The sequence below is a fragment of the Gobius niger genome (genome assembly GCF_951799975.1).
Source record: "Gobius niger genome assembly, chromosome: 14".
In the NCBI taxonomy this organism is placed as follows: domain Eukaryota; kingdom Metazoa; phylum Chordata; class Actinopteri; order Gobiiformes; family Gobiidae; genus Gobius; species Gobius niger.
This window is the reverse complement of record NC_136865.1, coordinates 22,420,722-22,442,415: the sequence shown is the minus strand read 5'-3', so window position 1 is coordinate 22,442,415 and position 21,694 is coordinate 22,420,722. Positions and strand designations below refer to the sequence as shown.

The 21,694-nt window shown below is 40.3% G+C and overlaps 1 protein-coding gene across 1 annotated transcript in view; it reads left to right on the top strand.

Moving 5' to 3' along the window:
- The window catches only part of nudcd1 (NudC domain containing 1), a 53,956-nt gene that overhangs the window by 1,406 nt on the left and 30,856 nt on the right, over positions 1-21,694 (top strand). The window contains exons 3-6 of the mRNA XM_079570950.1: positions 2,462-2,644; positions 6,287-6,470; positions 8,182-8,370; positions 16,301-16,508. Of these exons, the coding sequence (XP_079427076.1) occupies positions 2,462-2,644; positions 6,287-6,470; positions 8,182-8,370; positions 16,301-16,508 (764 nt within the window). The remainder of the gene's footprint in view (positions 1-2,461; positions 2,645-6,286; positions 6,471-8,181; positions 8,371-16,300; positions 16,509-21,694) is intronic.

Here is a 21,694-nt window from a genome sequence, read left to right as displayed (position 1 = left end):
CTTTTTTGTTTGTTTTTCATTGCTTTTTAGGCTGGCTTCCATCTCGTTTTTAACATTGTTTTGTGGCTTTTTGTGGCTTTTTTCGTCCTGGTTTTGTCACTTTTTTGTCGTGTTTTTGTCGCTTATTTTGTCACATTTTTGTTGTGTTTTCATCCTCGTTTTTTTTTTGTAGGCTTAGGATTTTTTTCAGATTTGGGTAAAGCCGAACTGGAGAAAATATGCTCGGTTCAGGAGGGGGTGAAGAGGTTAAATAAAGTAAAAAGCAAGCAAACAAAAAGTATAATAACCGCTGGCATTTGTGTCCCCCACTCGTCACATTTTTCCTTCAAACCACATAAAAAAAAAATATACCTCCGATATGACCTGGCTCCATCTCCATCGTGGAGGTCATTAATTTTGTCTAATTTATTTTTACTTTGTGGTTATCGCAAACTGTCTCTTTAATTTCTCTGACTAGCCAGTAGGTGGTGACCAAACACTTCTCCAGCACTTGAGACCACACAGCAGAGTCTTCTCCAGGAAAAAGCCTCGCCCCCTACAATATTTAACAATCTGTTCATTGAACATGACTCATGAAGTTGTTCTTTTTATTATAATTCCCTTCATTCAAATTCAAAGTAATTTTGCGCATTGTCTTATGTGACGCAGCAGAACTTCAAAAACAAAGTGGAATCTGAGTTCTTACCACGTTGGGCTCCATCTGCCGCTTATTGCACCAAAAACATGTGCAAGTACGATGAGTTACATGAGCTGGGCGACCTTTCCTGACTTCTTTTATGTCCGTGACGATGATTGCACATAATTACTGCTGCAGGAGAGTTTGTGCCCAGGAGGATGAATCTCACACTGTCTCATCTTTTGAAAAATACACTTTCAGTCTCTCAGATGTGAGTGGAGATGTGTCGGTCAGATCCTAATTACAATCATCACAAGATAATTACCCTCCTCTGATGAAGCTTTTGTATACATTTGCTGGCTGCGCATAGTACCTTAGCACTTCACACTGTTTGGGGCATTAGCAATGTGAAAGTAAAGCAGGCAATCTGAAAAGGTGCCCCTGTGTCATGAGTACATTAACCACAGATATGATTTGTGGTGTCATGCGCCGTGGCGGCTTCAGGCCACTGCTGAATCTGGCTTTTCAAAAAGGCAAGGCAAGGCAAGGCAAGTTTATTTGTAGAGCACAATTCATACACAAGGCAATTCAAAGTGCTTCACAGTTGAAAACAAATAGAATCAATAAAAACATCAACATAAAATTAATCAATTACAGTAAAAGGCGAGAGTGCAGATAAAATACTTTAAAACACTGTCCAATAGTAATAGATGCTCATGTTGTGGCGTGTGTTGCGTATCTTTCTGTGAGCAATGCGTTGAGGTGTCTGAGTGGCATGAAAAAGCCATAATGGGGGCGGCCAATGAGCCAGTTTGTCCTTTTGAAGGGGCAACTTTTTTATATTCACATGGTCTGAACAAATACTGTACATGGCTCTGTCTCTGAAGTAAAATGAAAGCCATTCATGAATTATGACGTACATAAGAATGCCACCCATTCATTGTATGTCTGTCTAGTTAGTTAGGACTTCTTTTTGAGAGGCTCTGGGAAAAAAGACCCCAAGGTTAGGAATATAATGTATGATATAATTCATTTTTAAGATACCTTTCAAGCATCATGTTTAGTTTTATGTTTTATTCAAGTGGAAAAAATAACAACTACTTACTTATTTTATAGGGATTTTCTATTACTGTATTTTACTATTTAAATTGTGTAGAAAGGCCCAACTAGGGACACACGTTGATAATGAGTGCTAGCTATAAGCTTTTTGTCTAACTGCAAACTTGTGTTGTGTAACTACAGTATGTTGATTGTATCGTCCCTGTTTAAATTCAAAGAAACAACAACAACAAAAACCTACTTACTGTTGTGTTTTATAATGTTTGGTTATTATTAAGTGAATAAAGTGTGTGATCCAGTGCTGCACGTGTTTTGAAGGCTGTCACATGGATGTTCAGCTGTGTTCAGCTGTGTTCAGCTGTGTTCAGCTGTTCACTTTGTCCGTCCTTCAAAGGAACATCTTATTTTTATTCAGCTGCAGTCCCCAGTACTTTATAGTCAGTGAGCTACAACACAACATGACCACCGGCTTTTCTGTAGTTCAAAGGGTAATGCTATTATGGCCGTGCTTTTGAGACTGATGAAGATTTAAACAGCCATGTACTTCAGCTTAAATTACCAGTTTAGTATGCAGATGTAGTAGAGTTGGAAAACCCTCATAGGTTCAAAGAAAAGCATACTGATATTTTTCTAGCAGTGGAATAGAATTAGTTTTGTTCTTCTGTATAATGTTAAAGTGGACATTTGTGGAAAATACATTGTGCCACACCCACAACCCACTCCCTTTCTCAAATAGGAACATATCATTGTGATACCTTGTTATAGAATGTGTGTAAATATTTTCAGGACACAGCATTGGGGAAGCCTCGGGAGGTGTTTCGTTTGGACCCGGATTCCAACCCCTGTGAGGACCGGCTCTGCTCCTCTCTGAGCCTCACCTCCTCGACGTGGGCCGCTCTGTCGGACGGGACGGGCCGCCTGCACCTGCTCCGCACCGGCAAGAGGGGCGACGGCTCACACAAGTGGGAGGTGGGTGTGGAATAGGCCTGTCAAGATAAAAACTTTCAAAATTCGATATATTAAGGCAGAAAAATTTAGCAATAAACAATAAAATGCCACAGAAACTAACTAAAGCAGAGGTGTCAAAACATTTTTTGAGGGCTCGATATTGACATGTACTGTATACAGAATGGAGGGCCACAGATCAGAGATCAGTGCATTCAAACATGGGCGTACACGCTATTATAAAGAACCATTTCTGGTAATGTGTGCCAATAAAACAAGAAGACTCAGGGCCACCAAAAATTGGTCTGAGGGCCGCAATTGGCCCCTGGACCGCACTTTGGACATGCCTGCTCTAAAGCATCAAAATGACTGTAATCCTTAATAAGAAATAATATCTTTAAACATCACAGGTTGCAATAAATATGAAATACAAAAAACGCGTTGAAACATAATGTGTCACAAAGAAGAAATATGAAAAAAAAAAAAAAACTGTAGTGATGCAACGGTTAGTGCTTGTGCATCCCAGCAAGAAGGTCCCGGGTTCAATTCCCACCTGGATAGGGCGTTTCTGTGTGGTTTTCTACATTCTCCCCGTGTAGGTTTCCTACGAGTACTCTGGTTTCCCCACCACTAAAAACATGCACAATAGGCCAGGATGAATGCAAGTGTGTTTGAGAGTGCAAGTGGGCGGATGGAAATTAGGCCCTGCCGCCTTTGCTCTGCCTGATCCCGTCAGTTCTCGGAAGCTAAGCAGGGAAGGGTTTGGCTGGTGCTTGGGTGGGAGAACGTTTGGGTCCACCAGCCTGGGTGAGTGGTGGTGGTCGAAGGGGCCGATGGCGCAGATTGGCAGCTGTGGCTACAATAGTAGCTTACCACCACCAAGTACGGTGTGAATAAATAATGCAATGTAAAGCGTCTTGTGTCCAGAAAAGCGCTATATAAAACCGATGGATTATTATTATTATTTGATCATGATGTGGCGTGTTTACATGCATGAGTCTCATGTGTGCTCATTAACATGCACTACTACTCCGACCATATACACAGGGTATTTGGTTGTTTGCATAGGAATTGAAATAATCCGTTCATTAAAATATTGTTTTTTGTTTGATTGGTATGAATGTTGCAGCTCTAGAGAATTGTAAGGGTAGAAGCCAATGTGTGACCTCTTTTGACCTCTGTTGGTAGTTTCCTGCAACTGCATCAACATATTGAGGCACTGAGGATGGGTCAACGAATTTCTCTACAGGGATTAAAAATTCTGATGATCCTGATGATGAACCACTGCCCTAGACTTACCAATGCACACTACTATGCCTTACCAATCTGAAATTAGTTCATCTTTTTAATATGCTTTTATCATTTTCACCTCAAATAAATCAAAATGGTTCTGTTTCCTTTACACGCAATTATTTTGTCCCAGATGAAGATGACGTGAACATGTGACATTTAGCGCTCAATGATAAAATGACACCAATTTTGAATGTGTGTAATGTCTTTTTTCTTTTTTGAACCAGAAGAATAAACAGCTCTGTATCTGGTCACATAATCTCTGTCTGAGTCAGTAAATGCCACTGACGATGCCTCAGTGAACTCTGTTACTGTAGTTAAGACGTTAAAGGCCATAAAGAGATAAGGTTCTGGCTCATCCAGGCGTGGGCTATGCGACATATTGATGTTGTTGTCAGTAGTTCTATTGCAAAGGGAAGAACCTTTCGTTAAAGGCGTATAAGATTCAATTCAAAGATTAAAAGATTTTATTGTGAATGTGTGTGTCTGTAAACTTGATGAAGAGGTTTGAGTCGTACTTTGGAGTGCAGTCATCATGGGTCAGCAGAGTGAACAGGAGGGGGCTCAGCACACAGCCCTGGGGAGCACCCGTGTTCAGTGTTTTGGTTCTGGAGGACTTTCTGCCAACACATACAGCCTGTGGCAGAAAAAATCGGACTTTTGGGTCAACACCAGTGTGACAGATCGATGTAACGATCAGGTCAACGTAGGGAAACAAAGCGGAGGTGCAGAGACGCACCACGCACCAAACCAGGAATTCCCATGGAGTCAACCCATCAGAGAAACTTTGCGTGTGGTTCTTAGACCAAGGCATCATCCACTTCACACCGATGAAGAACAAAGGACCTGTTTAGAGTTTCTCCATGCTCAAATATTTGGCCACCCAGGCCAATTGGCCTAATTACAAAATGATTCATATAAAAAATGGAGATCTATTTCCTTATATTGGAAAATATGATGTGAGGGGCATGAGTGTTATGTCCGAGAGGCCCATTGCTCATTTTACGAGATTATCTGGGAACCATAAGTTAACTCAAGAAAGCGCAACCAGAAGGGTATAAAAGGCGTCACTCACATCCCTCTAGTGGAGGAATTGTGTAATTGTATCTATGTAATGATAGAGATTCCAATGGCTCTTGCTGCTAATTGTGGGCCTGTATTACAAGGCTTATTTCTCGATCTGACTGGCCTGACCGGCCCAAAAGTACGTCGGCCCACCGGGAAAACTCCCGGACTTCCGATGGCCAGCCCAGCCCTGGAGTGGAGCTTCAGCACCCGGTCTTCTGAAGGGGGTGATTTTTGGGTGTTGACTTTTGGGTTCTGTTAAGTGCCTCGAAGCAAGAAAATAATTTGTTTATAGTTAAGGTTTGTGGAGGAGGCCTATAGGCTGTGAGGGTCTTTATCCCCTCCCACAGACTCCGAGTAATTGACCTCCATGGCCTGACATTTGATGTAATGTAATATATTTTTTCTAAAGTCCTTCACTTTGCTGATTATAGCAACTAGTCAGAATCCCCAGTGCCATCACTTTAACCAATGAGACGAGTTTTCCTGTGATCCTCTGTGAAATGATTCTGGGACCTATTTTTGTGTCATTTTCTCTTATTGAGATGTGTTGATTGCAGATTTTAGAACAGACCCCAGATTTCAACCTTGCAATTGTGCTCCAAGTTCTGTTGGCAAGTACGTAAACGGTGATTAGCAAATTCTGTGTTTCATTAGCTCTTATGCAAATCCACACTGAAAAAAGCTGTGTTTTAAGGCCGAGGAGATTAGCCTGCAGTAGCTCAGACTGAACCCTTCAAAAAGATTGGTCTCTGGACTCTTGAAGCTGTTAACACAATCTGCTGCAGATGGAAGCTCTGCAAATAAGACCTCACCCTGTGGCTGACTGTGGCTGACTCACTCACTGCACTTTACCTGCAGAGTTCAGTTCAGAAAGCTGCAATGAGGCCTGAACACCCCCAAGACCTGGAACTTCCCTGCCGTAATTTAAAGTCAAAGCATGGAAAAAAGCTCACGGTGAAACAAGCCGATGTTGATGCAATTACTCTTGAAAATGAAGTTGGAAAAGTCTCAGGGGTCTACTTTCTTATTCAGTATAATGCCCTCATACACCTTATAGGCTTCCCCGTGACTAACTCAGTCTTTTTACTTAAAGGGACTAGACAGAGTTTAAAAAAAGTTGTTAATTCAGTCCAAAGTGCCATCATGCACGAGCTTAATGTAGAAATTGCAGTTACGCATTAGGCCTGAGGTGGCAGTAGTGAGTATAAAAATTTAATTGAGTTTCATTTTCTCAATGTTCAGCCTTGTTATTGCGGTTTTTCCCCTCTTTTCCTCAAACTTAACATAGATTTCCCCTCCTTTCCACAGCCCATGTTCAGTGAATCGATCGGCGAGCCCTTTGTGATCCTCCACAGTGTGTCTCATGTGGAGGCTGGAGTCCACAGCCTGGACATCCTGGTGCTGAGGGTCCAGAGAGACCCAGAGGAGACCAAGGGCAGCGGCTTCTGCGTGGCTTTGGAGTGGCTCACTGTCTCCAACAAGGCAGACAAAGGTAATAAGGGGAGGTCAGCCATGCATGCTGACATTGTGTCCTTGGGCAAGACATTTAACTTGCCTCTAGTTTTGCGAATAATCATCAACGCATCTACAGCCCTGTGCAATAAGATGAACAATTTACTACCTTGAAATTCCTTCAAGCATGTTTGGATTTCTGTTTTTCGATTAACCACACGGGGAGATAAAGAATTGTCACGCTTCGCCACTAAATGAGTTTCATTATTGTGTCACTAATGAGATTAACGCCGCCGCGGACTCTGGAGGACTTCATTCATCTGGCTCTCAGTCCAAAGAAAAGGAACTAATGATGCACAGAAGGGACACAAATTACTAGACGTTCACGGTTTTGTTCTGATTTCTTTGAGAAACGGACATGCTGTTAAAGCTAATTAGCCACATTTTCTACTTGGTTCCGTTTTCCAACATAGGATTTATATATAAATATTTATACTTAATGCGTGCCTTCAAAGAGTGCAATTTAAAACCAATGCGACTAATGACTGTGGCTTTTATCATAGATAGGAGTAGATGATCAAAAATTGCTTTCTTCTATCATGTCCGGACAATAGTGATGCAAACATACATTTAAACATAGTGGCCTTTTGATATATTTGTACCATCCAGTTGCTTTGAACCTATGTTTGATTTTATGTCTTTTAGCTTTGTTCCATAAAACCATCTGGACAACTGCTATCATTGCAATGCTTTCAAAATAAGCCATTCCACCATGATTTATTGTAATTATTGTAATGACTTCTAGTGCGTTTTAACATGAAATAGTCAATGTAAGCAACAAAACAACAACAACAACAACTGTATTAGTTCAGAGCCGCTTCATGCATAAAGATTTAGTCTGTTTACCCCAAAACTTGTTTGAAATACGCAGATAAAAAGATCAATCTCGATAATCGTCATGGAACTAGAGTCGTCAGGTTTACAGCCAGTTCTTTGGCTCCTAGTTTTGGAGTTTGGACAAGACGATAGAAGATTTTTGTTTGTTTAAAGGGGCTAGATGCCAGTTAGCCATTTTATACTCACTACTGCCACCTCAGGCCATACGTGTTACTGCATCTTCTATATTAAAACTCGTGCATGACGGCACTTCAGACCCGAATTAATACCTTTTTGAGTGACAGTGCAGGATTTTAGAGGCAGTTGTGGTGAACAGGTCTGGGCTCACTCTACACCTTAGGACATTGTTGGAACATGTAGGGGGAGGAAATACTTAATTTTAACATTTTTAAACTGTGTATAGTCCCTTTAATGATTCTGGAGTGAAAAGTATTTATTTTTTAGCATTTTTCTTTATAAGAGGTATACTGTATCTCGCCTATGTTCATGAACTGAGCTAAATGCATTTGCTTTTAATATGAAAAAAAAGAAAAGAAAAGAGAGCGAGGAATGAGATTGATCAATATGAGGAAAATTGTTCAGCCCTTGCCTAATAGAAATAGCGTAATTTCTGTATTTGACTTAATTTGTTAAATAACAAGATATCAAAATAATCTAATGGCTTTACCATCCCAGCCCATATCCGAATAAAGGTACAGTGTCGTATAAAGGAGAATGAGGAAAAATGGTGAAAAACATTTTGTGCCACAGTGTTTGTTCCCTCGTGGATGTAGGTTTTATTCCTCTGAGTTTCTTCAGTGGAAAATGACTTTCCCCTCTCACTCCCCGGTGCATTGGTGTATCTGTATCTTCAGGTCAGGAGAAGTCGTACGAGCTGAAGAGGAGGAAGCAGCTGCGGGGGAGGACTGTGCCCAACTACGCTGCACTGGAGCCCCACGGGACCGGGCTGATGCTGGCCTCAGAGAAACCCTTCACCTGCACACACATAGATGGACAGCCTGTGGTACAACCAGAGCCCGAGCCCATGGAGGAAGAGAAGACAGGTGGGTCACTGCAAAGCCTCATGGGTAATCTAGTCTGTGAGAACATGGATGGAGACAGCACAATGAAGGGGGCAGAGTAACCAGCTGTGAGAATGTGTTCAGTGTGTTTGTGGCCTGTGATAAATTGAAATACATGAGGGACAAACACTGATTTACAGCAGTTTCCTTTAAGATATTTCGCCTTTGCCTTAGAGATGTGTGATAAAACGAGAACATTGTGCTATTTGATTGCAACAACAATATTGTGGTACTTTACTAAAGCAGTGGTTCTCAAACTTTTCACTCAAGGTACCACGTGGCCAATATCAAAAACAAATCAGGAAAAAAATGGTCAAGAAAAGACCTAAAGTTGTGTGTAAATCATGCGGAAACCAGGAAACCACTTAAATGCATTCCTACAACATAACTCACATGATGTGTTATTAAATTGAATAAAGTTTATTAATAATGATAATTATTATTATATGTATTATTATTTATAATATATTTACAAACAAAAAACAGTGTGGTTAAAGATATGACACCTACCCAATGGGCGCTGGCTGCTCTGCTTTATGACCACGACACTGGGGGCCGCCATTGCTCTGCCATTGCTGTAGTACCTCCTTATCGCCACTAGGCCCCCATTGAAAAGCATTGGAGTTTAGACACCTTAAAAACAACTTGAACGCCTGGTTTCAATTTTTTCAACACTAGACTAGGCTAGATATTGCTCCTGAGATAACGCTGGGTTAATCACAATTTATGAAACCAGGCTGGTTTTCGTAAGAAGAATCTTAGAAATCTCGTACTTAAAGGAATAGGCCACCGTTTTTACATACTGAGATATGTTCTTACCTTAGCTTTGACGAGTTCTTTAGGACCTGTCTGATCTTCACCCGTGCCTTCAATCACGTAAACACAGCGCAGACGGCGTTAGCATTTAGCCTCTCCCCCTCTCCACTATAGCTCCAAAACAGGTCAAGATAGAAGCTACCAAGCTCTTCCACGTTTTCCCTATTTAAATATGGTTACGTGAAGTGTTGCACTACAAAGTATAATTACACAAAATTAAACAATGTGGATTTTCTAAGCGGATAAAAGGGGGAACTATATTGTAAGGGGTAATAATACCAGGAGTAGTTCGAAATCCGCGCAGTAATCTTCACTTTACTGCGCAGTAATCTTCACTTCACTGCTACGACTTCTATTTTTCCCCAAAAATTGTGCTTTCTCCTGTGACAACTTTGAGGGGAGTGTCCTATTTTTTATTATGCAGGTTTATGTTGGCCATGAAGTTAAAAAAATCTGAAGTTCAATGCAGTATTTGCATCGTTTTGATCCAGAACCCTCAAAGTTCCGATTCGACTGATTGTGTTACAATTGTAAGTAACTGACACAATTCGCATCCCTCTGATAAGCGTTTTGCTTGTTATTCTATATTTCCATTAAACCCATATCATTTCATGGTTCGTCCTCTGCTGCTTGTTAAAGACCGAGGCTGAAACTGTATGTGGTCGCCATAGAAACACACGAGTGGGCTGTTATCGCGGAGACTCATCACAACACTCCTTCCTGTTCGTCTCCGGCTCTAAATGAAAAGATAAAACTTTTCTTCTCGCTGCCAGTAATTAGCGCACACCTTCGTAATCACTGGAATTACAGGCTTGAATAGATTAATAGAAAACCATTCAAGTGTAAATTACCAGTGTCGCTAATGCGACTTTCTGAACCCAAAGGTTTTCCTCGTTTCACTTTTAATGACTGCATCAAAGTGTGAAAAACTGCTTTCTCACATTTGAGCAAACGTTCTTTTATTTTATAGTGATGTGACAGTTTATTCAATGGATTCTTTTTTTTTTTTTACAGTTTTAATGTTTGCTGGATTCTCAGTTTTTGGTAGTTTGTTAAAAAACATTATTATCATTTGGCCTAACCATTACTCTACCACTACTCCACAGTTAGTGATAGGTCCACATGTCATGAAAATACTTTACGCATGGCTCACAGAACGTAGCACAGCAACATGATGCTGTGTCCGGTCTGTCTTATTTGCATCTTTCTTTTTTCCAATCCAGTTGCACCATGATCTTAATAGATTTCGAGTATCGTCCAGTGAGAAATCACAGGGGCATGGCTGAACTTTGGGAGGTATTTTATTTCTCGGTGAAATGAATATTTAAATAATGAGACAGAAAATGTGCAGGTGGTGGATAATCACTTACAACATATCAACAGTTTTACTCAAGATATAAATACGGGGGTGAAGTTAGAAGGACCAAGCTCTTCCATGTTTTCCCTATTTAAATACGGCTACATGAGTTGTTACAAGATCCAAGTATAGTTACATAAAATTAAACATTTCTAAGCGTCCGATGTCAATTCGCAGACATCGAAGTGCTCCTTAGTGTTCTTTTCTATCTTAGTGTTAATTAAGATCATGAGTTGTCAGGAGCTTATATTTTAACCAAGAGAACACAGGACACATTTCAGAGGAACACTGAGGTCTAGGCTAAAGTGGCAATACTGATGCATAATAAGATGTTTTGGTGTCTGCAGAGTGCATTATTGGATGTAAACTATATGGAAGCCTTTGCGATTCCATACTTTTTCCATATTGAGATTTCAATTGCATTTTATCTTGCAGCCCTGTTTTAAACCACATTGTGCATCGTGCTGAGGAACCTCATTATGCTCTAATTGAAGGCCTGCTCCGAGTTATTTCTTCCTTCATTATTGTCTTGTGTGCTTCTCGTGTGTCATTTGGAATTGTCAGGTTTGATCAACGTTATCCACATTACTCACACTACATACGTTTTCTCACCACTGCAACACCATTAGACGTGAACCGAATCCGACCTGTTTTTTATTCTCTTTTCAAAAGCGAGCGGGGAAGTGGAAACTCGTTTTGAAAAGAGATTTTATCAGCCTGCCCCGACCCTCGCTGGGGCAAAGGTGTGCGTGTGCGATGCGGGAAGTAATGTCGTGTTATTGCTCAAACCTTTTAAGCTCCGAGTCTTTTTTAGAGACGGGCCGGAGATGAGGTGAGGCTTCAAAGAGCACCGTGAATGATGCAGGGAAAAGTACAAGAAACTTAGCTGGAAAATATCACATAATGTCACATCACTGGATGGAGAAGAGCGTCAACCAAGTCAAATTTAAAACAAAGTTTGAAGATCTTTCATTTGGGATGCGTGTTGGCCTGGCAATTTTTTGAGAGAGAAAGATTTCACCTTGTTGCTGAAAAAATGGCAATAATCTTCAGTATTAAAGACGACTTTTACAAAAGACAGATGATTTTTCTATTATATCTAAGCTTAAATCTAAAGTCATGAACGCAAACGAGTTGCTATAAAGTTCAGATGTAAAGTTGGCACCTCCCAAAGAAAGTACCATTTGTGAATGAACAATTTGTATGACATGAAAACAATAAGTTGAAGTTTAAATTATTGTGACAGCCGGATTTGAGATGTCCACTTTTTATTTTTTAAATCCTACCAGCATTTTTTTCAGGATTTTTGACATAGGGACTCATTTCCTAGTTATCCAGAGTGTTGTTGATTTCTGGAGATATTTTTTTTCATTCATGTAGTCCTTATATTTGAAGACTTTAGTGGTGCTAGGCTAGCGCTAGGCTAACGCTAGGCTAATGCATGTCTATGGTAACTAGTAGCCTGCATTAAAAACAGTCTGATCCAAGCACAGTGTACCTGAGGCAAATCATTTATAACCCCAGACTACCCATTTAAATGTCTGTGTTGATAGAATAATTGTAACCATTTTGCACTTAAAATAACTTATATTTGAGCAGCATCGGCTTCGAGGTTGTAAGTTACGCAGCGGCAGAGTGATCTGATAGAAAATAGGGCAAAACGTGCAAGGTCAGTTATATTTAAACAATGATTCTATCAGGCATTTATATTGGTAATCTGGCATTATAAGTGATTTGCCTCAGGTGCACTGTAGATATGTGCTAGCCTAGCACTAGCCTAGCGCCACTAAACTCTTCAAATACTGAATAAGGACGCATGAATTAAAAGAAAATACATCTCTAGAAATCTGAAACCTGAAATATCCCTGGTGGTTGAATGGTGTCAATAATGGAAAAGGGCATCTGGGGCTAAAGAGGCTTACCAATACAAAAGTGTGGATTAAAGTGGATAAATAATCATCCCTCAATGACCTCATCCTCTATTATTTTTTCAAGATAACTAAGTTATGAAGCCTCTGTGTCCCGACTAGACCTTAAAACCCAATGATTCACTTCATTCACCTTTTTGTCACAATCTGAAGCTGTTCTATTGAAAGCTGTTATTTAAGATGTGATGTATGACAAATGGTGATTTTAATCTCTTAAACCCAACTTGAACCAAGCATGTTTTGTCCAATTTAATGGCATTACCCAAATCTAACAGACAAAAACACGAGGAAAATGTGACGAAAAAGTCACAATAGACGGACAAAATAGTGACAAAAATGCAACAAAAGAGCGACAAAATGTGCCGGAAAAGCAAGAATAATACAATTAAAAAATCGACACACAACAAAAAAGCATAAAAAAGAGACGAAAAGTCGAGAAGAAAAATTACCTTAAACCTTAAAAAGAAACGTGACAAAAAAGAGGAAAAGACGACAAACGCTTAAAAAAAAATGACATAAGCTTTCAAATGAGCTGTTTCTCTGGGCTATAAGCTGTAAACTCTCCAATCGAGAAGCTTTTAGATTTAGGTGAAGGTGAGCTGGAGAAAAATTAAAGTGGGGGGTAAGAGGTAAAGTGTGCCAACCAAAGCAGATTGGATCATGTCCAATGATCTGCATCCAATAACAGGATACATGTGACATTGTTTTAACTATTTTTTTTTTCAAGACCCAAGTTTTTATTTATTTTATAATTATGCATTTTCTGTAAAAATGCCTAATAGACACAATGCTAATGACCGTAGTTAGTAATGGTGTTAAGTGGTTTGTCGGCAGAACTCGGTGCTCGAGCTGCTGAGTTGGAGCATGAGGAGACTGTGAACAATGTGGGAGAGTGTGAACAGATTTCTGTCCAGAAAAAGAAAGCGACCAGAAATTCAGCTGTCCTCATTCAGTTCAGCTGTAAGGCAGATCAGGCAAAATGTTATTCTCATTGTGATCCATGCTCCAAATTTGTCCTGAGTTCTTTGGGACTTACCATTCAGAAAATCCATAATTTGTAATATCCTCATCAGCCCTGTCAACAAGTGAGTGTGTGCGTGTGTGTTCTTGTAATTCCGACATTGTGTGGACAATTTTGAAAAGTGAGGACATTTTGGGTGGTCCTAGCTTATTTGAAGGACCGTTTGAGGGTCAAAATGTGGTTTTAGGGTTAGGATTAAGGTTAGGGTTCAGGGTTAGGGTCTGGGTAATACATTATGTCTATGAGTGTCCTCACTAAGATAGAATCACAAACGTGTGTGTCATAGACTTTAGAATGAAGCTGATCTGAAAAGAGAGTTTTTTGAGTCCTTGGACCAACTCTAATGAATAGCTAGCAAGGGAAACAAAAATATCTTTGTCACAGACACCTGGTCTAGTAATGGTGTACCACTTTCACTGGAAACCTTCTTCGAATATGGGACGCATATTTAATTTTTTAGTCAGCTAATGGGCTTTTTCAAAATTGTCAGATTTTATTCACCTGAGTAATACAATAAAATAAATAAATGAATCCTATTTCACTTTTTATAAAGCTGGAGAAAGACCACTGATAAATTGGTTAGTATTCTTTTATTGACGATGGTAACTGTAAAGAATCAAAAATACTGAAATGGCACAATTATGAATTTATTGTATTTAGCTTCAATCAATCAAGTATATTAAGGTGCTAAGGATCGACTAAACTATTTGATCTCTACAGCTAATTATCCTCTGTAAATGTATGAGGACCACTTAGCTTATGGGACTATAGTTTCCTACATGGCCTCATTGTTGAAATCAATTGTTGCTCTTAAATATTTGGGATTGTGTCATCTGTTTTACACTCTTTTATAAAATTTAGCATATATTTTACAGATTACAGTATTTTGTTTGCCTTTGTTGAATTTGGGGTCCACCTCATCTCGAACACTGTCTATGTAAAGGGACCAACAGCCACGGGAAATCGACTGCACAATCTTGTCCAAACTAATGACCGGTGGGGATATACGGCGATGACGCTCGTTTACTCACACCGCGCAGGAAAATCAATTTGCGACTCAGTTTAAATTCCATCCCTGATGCTTTCTGTCTGTTCCAGAGGCGGAGGTGAACACGCAGGGCATTGACGTGTGTTGAATAGTGTGAATGTGCATTGATAGACGGGTTAACATGGATGATAAATAAAGTGTAAGAAAGTCTCAAAGGAGGAGAGTTATTTCACCATTTCTTAGCTCTTAAATTGCGAACTTTTGTGGCATTGATGTGATGTAGATACAACCACTTCTACTTCAAAGGCTCAGGAATGTTGTATTTTTTTCTATTGAACGCTTCATCCTGCTGTGAGTGAAATGAAGGATAACCTGACCCTCCATTTACAGCACTACTGCCACTGCAAGGGCTCCTGCTGCTAAGAAGAAACAAAAATACTGCTCTCTACAGTGACTCAGTGGTTCATCCCAGCTCTGCATTGTGTTCTTGAGCAGGACACTTCACCACTTTGTCTGTGAATTTGGCGTGGATGTTCAGGGGTTTTCTGAAAGCTGTGGGTTGCTAATTGACCGCTACACTTCCATCAGTCTACCCAATAAAATAATCATTACTAAACTTCCACTGCATCGACAATTAATTAATGGATTATACGACTTTTCCGTTGTTATTGGGTGGAACGGTGGCGCAGCGGTCTGAAAAGAGCTACACAAATAAGCTTCTATTATTGTTTGTTTGATCGACATTTGTATGATTATATATACTATGTCCAGACATGTTAAAGCAGTACTAACTTGTTTACCTTAATAAATCCTTTTCGTAGTCCCTCTGGGGGTAATACAAGTGTCAATGGGATGATTGGGGGGTCTTTCATCTCCTGGTGTCTCTGGCCAGAAAACCACAATTTCGACTTTGCTGCCACTGGGTCGGCGGCGCAATACACACTAATGGAATCACAAAAAAGAAGCTAACAGGCTAATGGGCAAAGCTAACCGCGGGCTAGCGCAACTTAAACAGTATTTACAGCCTAGTTTGAGTGAAAAAAAATAACCTCCATTGGGTAATTGACTGTACAAAATCCCTCTCTTGCTCAGCCTAGTATTTACTCTCTCGGACAATTAATAAGTTAAAAAAAAACGCAACATGTTACAACACCTGCAGTGCTTTAATTATAATAATTTTAAAAAGTATTTGAATGTTATGAACAGCTCTAGTCAGAAATCAGTGTGTCAACTTCCCTGTGTACCTAAAAAAAGTAAAAAAAAAAAAGACTCAAATGTTTTTAGGTGATCTGTGTCAGATACTTTTCTTTAAAGTACAAATGTTGTATATAATGTAGAGTAGTTGCCTAAAAATGATACAGGTCAATTGTCAAATGATTTATGTTATTATTATGTGAATGTTATAGAAGATTAATTAGTGAGTAAACAGCATATTGGTATTGAACCCTGTTTTTAGGATGACTTTTGAAGAATTTCTAAAGTGATGCACTTAAAGTATGTCCTGCTCCACGTAACCAACCCAAAATACTGTCTCTGGAGCTCTGGAACAGATTTCTTTTTTGAAAACCTTTGAAACCAAGGTTTCTGATTAAAAACCTCTATAAGTAACTTTATTGCTGCTGTCATTACCATTTGATTAGTATCCACTCTCTTCTGCCTCTCTCTTCACATCTTCATTGTCTGTGAATATTCAACAGTAATGCTTTCACTCAGACAGACCCTATATACAGATGTTTTATGTATGACTTCTCCCATCTGGCGTCGGCGTCTTCTCACAAACTTTGCATTTCATTTGAATTCAGATCCCATTTACGTGTGGCAGCAGTCAGCGGAGGACCTGACAGTGTGCGTGCGGCTGCCCCAGGGCGTGACCAAAGACGAGGTGCAGTTTGGGCTCAAAGCAGACAGCATCAGCATCGGCGTGCGGGGCTTCTCTCCTCTGCTGCAGGGCACACTGTACGCTGCTGTGGACACCGAGGCCAGCGCCTGGATCATCAAAGACAACAAGAGGTTTGGACCCACTACTGTGGCTCTCAGACACTTTGAAGTCCCTTTTGTTTGAAGCAGTTTTCTCATGCACTGGTTCAAAATGAGGTCTCCAAACAACTGCAGAGACTAGACTGTGTTCATCCAAATCACTCACTGCTCCACGAGCCTAGAAGCCAAGAAGTCCTATTGTTATTTTAACAGGGAATGTCCCATTGAGATTACAAGTCTCATTTTCGAGGGAGTGCGAGCCACATTCAGCCAAGAACAAGCCATCCACTAAACAATCACACAATTTTGGGGAGCATAATGGCCCTCATTTATCAAAATTGCATACAGTAAAATCAGAGCGTATGTGAGATGCATGAAAAATCACCACCTGTTGTTATCAGTCTGGACGTGAATGCCCAGTGTGCTCAAATCCTACGCTGGGTCGTGAGGTGGTGTGCACAATATGTAAATTTTAACTATTTTAACAGCATGAATTGCATTGCCACTTTGCATATAATCCTCATTGTTGATTTAAGCATGAAACAAGGATGCAGCGTTAATATTTATGGACAGACTTTCATTATGCGCTGCATCAACATGCTCCATGCCACGGGCCCGAGCGCAGAGGCTGTACCAGCCCGTACCCGAGACTGGGCTGGTGAGGCTCTGAGGCCACTGTAGCCGTAGTGCAAACATGTGGATGGCTTCCCCGCCTCACACGAGCCCCGCTGCCGTGTATCGGCACTGGGTCTGAGCGAGGCTCTGGTCTGTGTTCAGGCTGTTTTGAGCGCTGAGTGTGTAGACCGTATTCTGCTCTCGCTTGTGGTCCGAGCATCAAACAAATCCTTTGACAGCACCACCGCTTTCTTCTGTCCGGAGGGGTTTGTTACTCCGCTTTGAGTTGTGTGCACAGGGTCTGCTGACCGCACACTCTCCTCTCGTCAGAAGCTCGTCCCGGGGCAGGGCTGTCTTCGGTCCGGATGGGTTCGTTTGGTTCTGGTCGGCTGCCAGCTCTGCGTGCACCTGTTCCCTTCTGGAGGAAAGCTCTGCTCAGGCCGAAAGACGCGTAGTCTTGCCCTGCACTGAGTCTGCGGAGCTGACCACAGCTGCTTTTCGCTGGTTCAGATCAGGGTCCAGACTTGCAGCATTATATCCACACTTTTGTCTTTTTACCCAGCAATTTTCTTCATGTTGTCTATTTGTATATATTTCTACATATAGCCTATATATTTACTGCTTTTTATCAGGTATTTTTATTTATTTATACATTTTCTCCCCTCCTGGAACCGCCACATTAACGTGGTGAAGGGGTTTGAGCACCTGAATGATCCTGGACCTCTATTGTCGAGGGCTTCGTTCCCCTGGTCGGACAAAGAGCGCTTCAGAAGCTCCTTATGAGAGACCAACAGGCCCGGTTAGAACCATGAGGCCGTCCTTCTGTGGACCCACCACCTGCAGGAGGAGCCATTAGGGGCTGGTGCAATGTGATTTGGGCAGCTCCAACAGCTGAACCCACGACCCGGCAACGGACAAGTGGAAGAGGATGGATGGATGGATGGATGGATGGATGGATGGATATACACAAGCTTTCTGCGCAATGTTGATAAATGAGGGCCAATATGAGAATAACAGTGCAGGATTTTGGGTTGTGAGGACATCTTATAATCATAAAACTAGGGATGCATCACATATCGCCAAATTAACATCATCGCCATATTAGGCCACGCTATATCCGTATCACATTTTGAGCTAACACCTTTCACCTTCTTTTTAAATCTGAAATCTTTCTATGTACCTCCTGCTCAGTGGCTGTGTACCCCGAGGGGAAACACTGCTTTCGTGCCGGGTGCCCTACATTGATTGATTGTTTTTGCATCAATAAACATATTCATCTCGATCACAGCAGCGTTCTGGTGGTACATGTTTAAAGTTTTAGCTTACATTTATAGCTATACTGCCTGGAGAAACATTTATAACTATACTGCCTGGAGAAACATTTATAACTATACTGCCTGGAGAAACTGTACAATCAGCAAGCAACAAAATGACACTAGTTATTAAAGCTTTAAGTGCCATGGAAACAGGGAATGGCAACGTCACACTGCCTCAAGTTTCAAAAGCAATATTTGTTTTGAAAATTAGTTTTTGAGTTGTCAAAATAAGGCTTTAAAGAGTAGTCTGTCTAAAGCAGTTCTGACAAGAAGAAAACAGCTTCAATGCACATGCCAAAGCCTTCAAAAAAGTGTGGAAATTAGTTTTTTGAGCTGTCTGAAAAATGCTGGTTGATATATGGTATTTGAAAGGATTAATTTCTGCTTCAAGCCAGAATGTTTTCTCTCATAAGAAAAAGTACAACATTAATTTCCTGCGTGTCACCTCAGGAAAGTATTCGTGTGAACCCATTTCAGAGATTTGTAAAAGAGGAGGGCTCTCAGCTGTGTCCAGGGTCACCACAATCCCTCTAAAATCAAAACAAGAAACTTTTCGAACAAAATGTATCGCCCAAAACCAAATTCTGCCGTCAGACTCGAGCCAGAAAATATAGAACATTATAAACTGGAATTTGAACAAGGAAACTATGTCCTGACTAGTTTGTAAGACATTTCTGGCTGGTCTGTATTTGAAATTTCCCACAATCGTTTCCAACTTTAAAAACTTTGACTTCTTTGCTTCATTGAGTTTGGTAGGATAATGCTTGTAAATATTTGGGTGGTTTTACAGTAATTATATAACGAAAACTTGGAAGAAAGTTGACATTGTGATCCTCTTAAACATAAATGCCATTGGAAAAGGGCAGGTTGATTGATTGTCTAATGCCTGTAGCCACAACAAAAGCTGCAGTAACTCCCACAATCTCTATTCATCTCCAAACGCTCTATTGAATTAGCATTTTCCACATTTTTAATGCAACAATTTATATTCACGCTGTATTCCCTGCACAGGCCCGTTGTTAAGACAAATATATTTTCTGATGCTTGACTGAACCGTAGCGATTTCACAAGATTTAACAACTAAAGCATTATATACAAACAGAGTTAATGACATGAATAAAAGTCATAAATAACTGAGCATTTGGTCGAGAATAGAGCTTACTGGGTAGACACTTCGACTTCCTTGCTTGGGTAGGTGCAGGGCTCATTCTTAAAGGTTGATTGCCTAATGAATGGTAAAAGGTTTCTATAGGTGGCGGGCTGAGGGCCTTTTTCGTTCATTTCATGGATCTCTCTATTTATACTGTGCTTTTTCACCTACATTAGGCTCTCGTACTGTGCATCAAGGAACCTTTTACCCATTCACACACTCATTCACACACCAGTGTACGCAGAAGTGTCTTGCCCATGGACACAATGGCAGCGTGCACCTATGAGGTTTCGAACCTCCAACCTCTGGGTTACAGGACGACCCGCTCTACCGCCTGAGCTAAGGATGTCAGGCTTCACTTTAGTCTCGTTTCGATGCGTATTTCGATATAAAGGTCATGATGTTGAGTCGGTTCAATACATTAAAGCAGTTATAAGTAACTCATGCCCCTAGAGGCCATAAGCACAACTGCAGGTAGCGTAGCATGTTGTGATTATTAAACTTATTAATTGTCCGTGAGAGTAAATACTACGCTGACAGAAACGGCAAAAGGAGAGATGGATATTGTACATGAAATTACATAATGGAAATAGTTTTTTTCACTCAAACTTGGCTGTAAATACTGTTTAAGTGGCGCTAGCCCGCAGTTAGCTTTGCCTGTTAGCCTGTTAGCCTGTTAGCTTCTTCTTCTTCTTGATTCTATTAGTGTGTTTTGGTGGCTCCGGTCCGGTGGCAGTCAAGTTACAATTGTAGTTTTGTCCCTTACATATCAAACATACTGTATTTGAGTATTAAATTGAAAAGGGCGCATTGAATGATTCCATATAATGTAGAGAATTGTTTCTTCCCTAATCTGTCGCTCTATTACATGTGGACGTTTTGCCTTAAAATGCATTTACTATATTTACTTTTTTCTTTTGAAGTGTAGGAACAGTTTTGGTTTACTTTTGTGTGATTTGTTGTTTTTGTAGTATTATGGTAACATTAATATCTGATTCCGCATTGGACAAAATACTGAACATATATGGGTTTGTGACTGTGTGATGAGGCCATAGAATCAGACTGGCGAATCTAGGATCATGACTAATGCAATATTACTATCAGCAGTACTGAGAAATATGTTGACTTTCGGGTTATAAATAGACAAGGTAACACTTTTTTTTTGTCCATGGGGTTTCATTACGTGTTAAACCTTCAAACCATTAAAAGGCTCTGAAAATGTATGTCATTCCAAGAGGCCTCTCATTGTGTTGAAACTGAGTAAAACCATTAGTCTCATAAAAACTGACCAGCTCATTAGGATAACAGGAATATCTCAAGGACAAAGAGACTTTAGTGAGTTGTCTTTGTTTCGCCTTATAGCTTTAGCACGGTTGCTAATAGTAACCAAGATAGTTCTCAAAAGCCCCCGGCTACAGTAACTGTGGCACATTTTTGTAAAGGCTTTGCTCCATTCATTGAAACCTTGAGCAGCTTCTTTATTAAAAAAAAAAGAAAAAAAGTACATTTAAGAAGTAAATAAATAAGTAAATAAGCTACGAAGATGCAAGAGGCTGTAAAAAGTCAAGCCATTACCAGTGACTATTATGCACAGTAGGTCATCAGAGCCGGTTCACCTCAAAACCAAATTTGACTCTTTTAAAACTGACCTCCAAATTTTGAGATCGATTTCTCTAATTATGAAATGATACTATCTGAAATGACTTGAAAATACAAGGCTTTAATTTCATTTTGAGGAATAGAAACGGACGTCATCTCTGTAATCGGCCATAGATACAGACGGCATCTCGTCATAGAAGGGGGCGTGGCCTCGCCAAGGGGGAAAATAGAATCTTTTGGGAAACACAGTTTCCACTCTTTTTAGACATTTTCTGGTGGAATATGAACTTATGTATCACATACAAATAAAGTCAAGTGTAAATCAGGCCCATATGGATATTTTCTCACAGCAGATTGTTCAGTAGAAGCGAAAAAACGGCACTTGTAGCTCGCGCTAGCTAACTGTTAGCATTAGCCCGATGCTAACATGTAGCATCATGTTAGGATTCTCCGTTATTTATGTATTTATGGGCTGTTGAACCACTTTGCTCCTCTCCATGTCTTTGTATCTTTATTTAGTAGAAACTATGTTCATAATT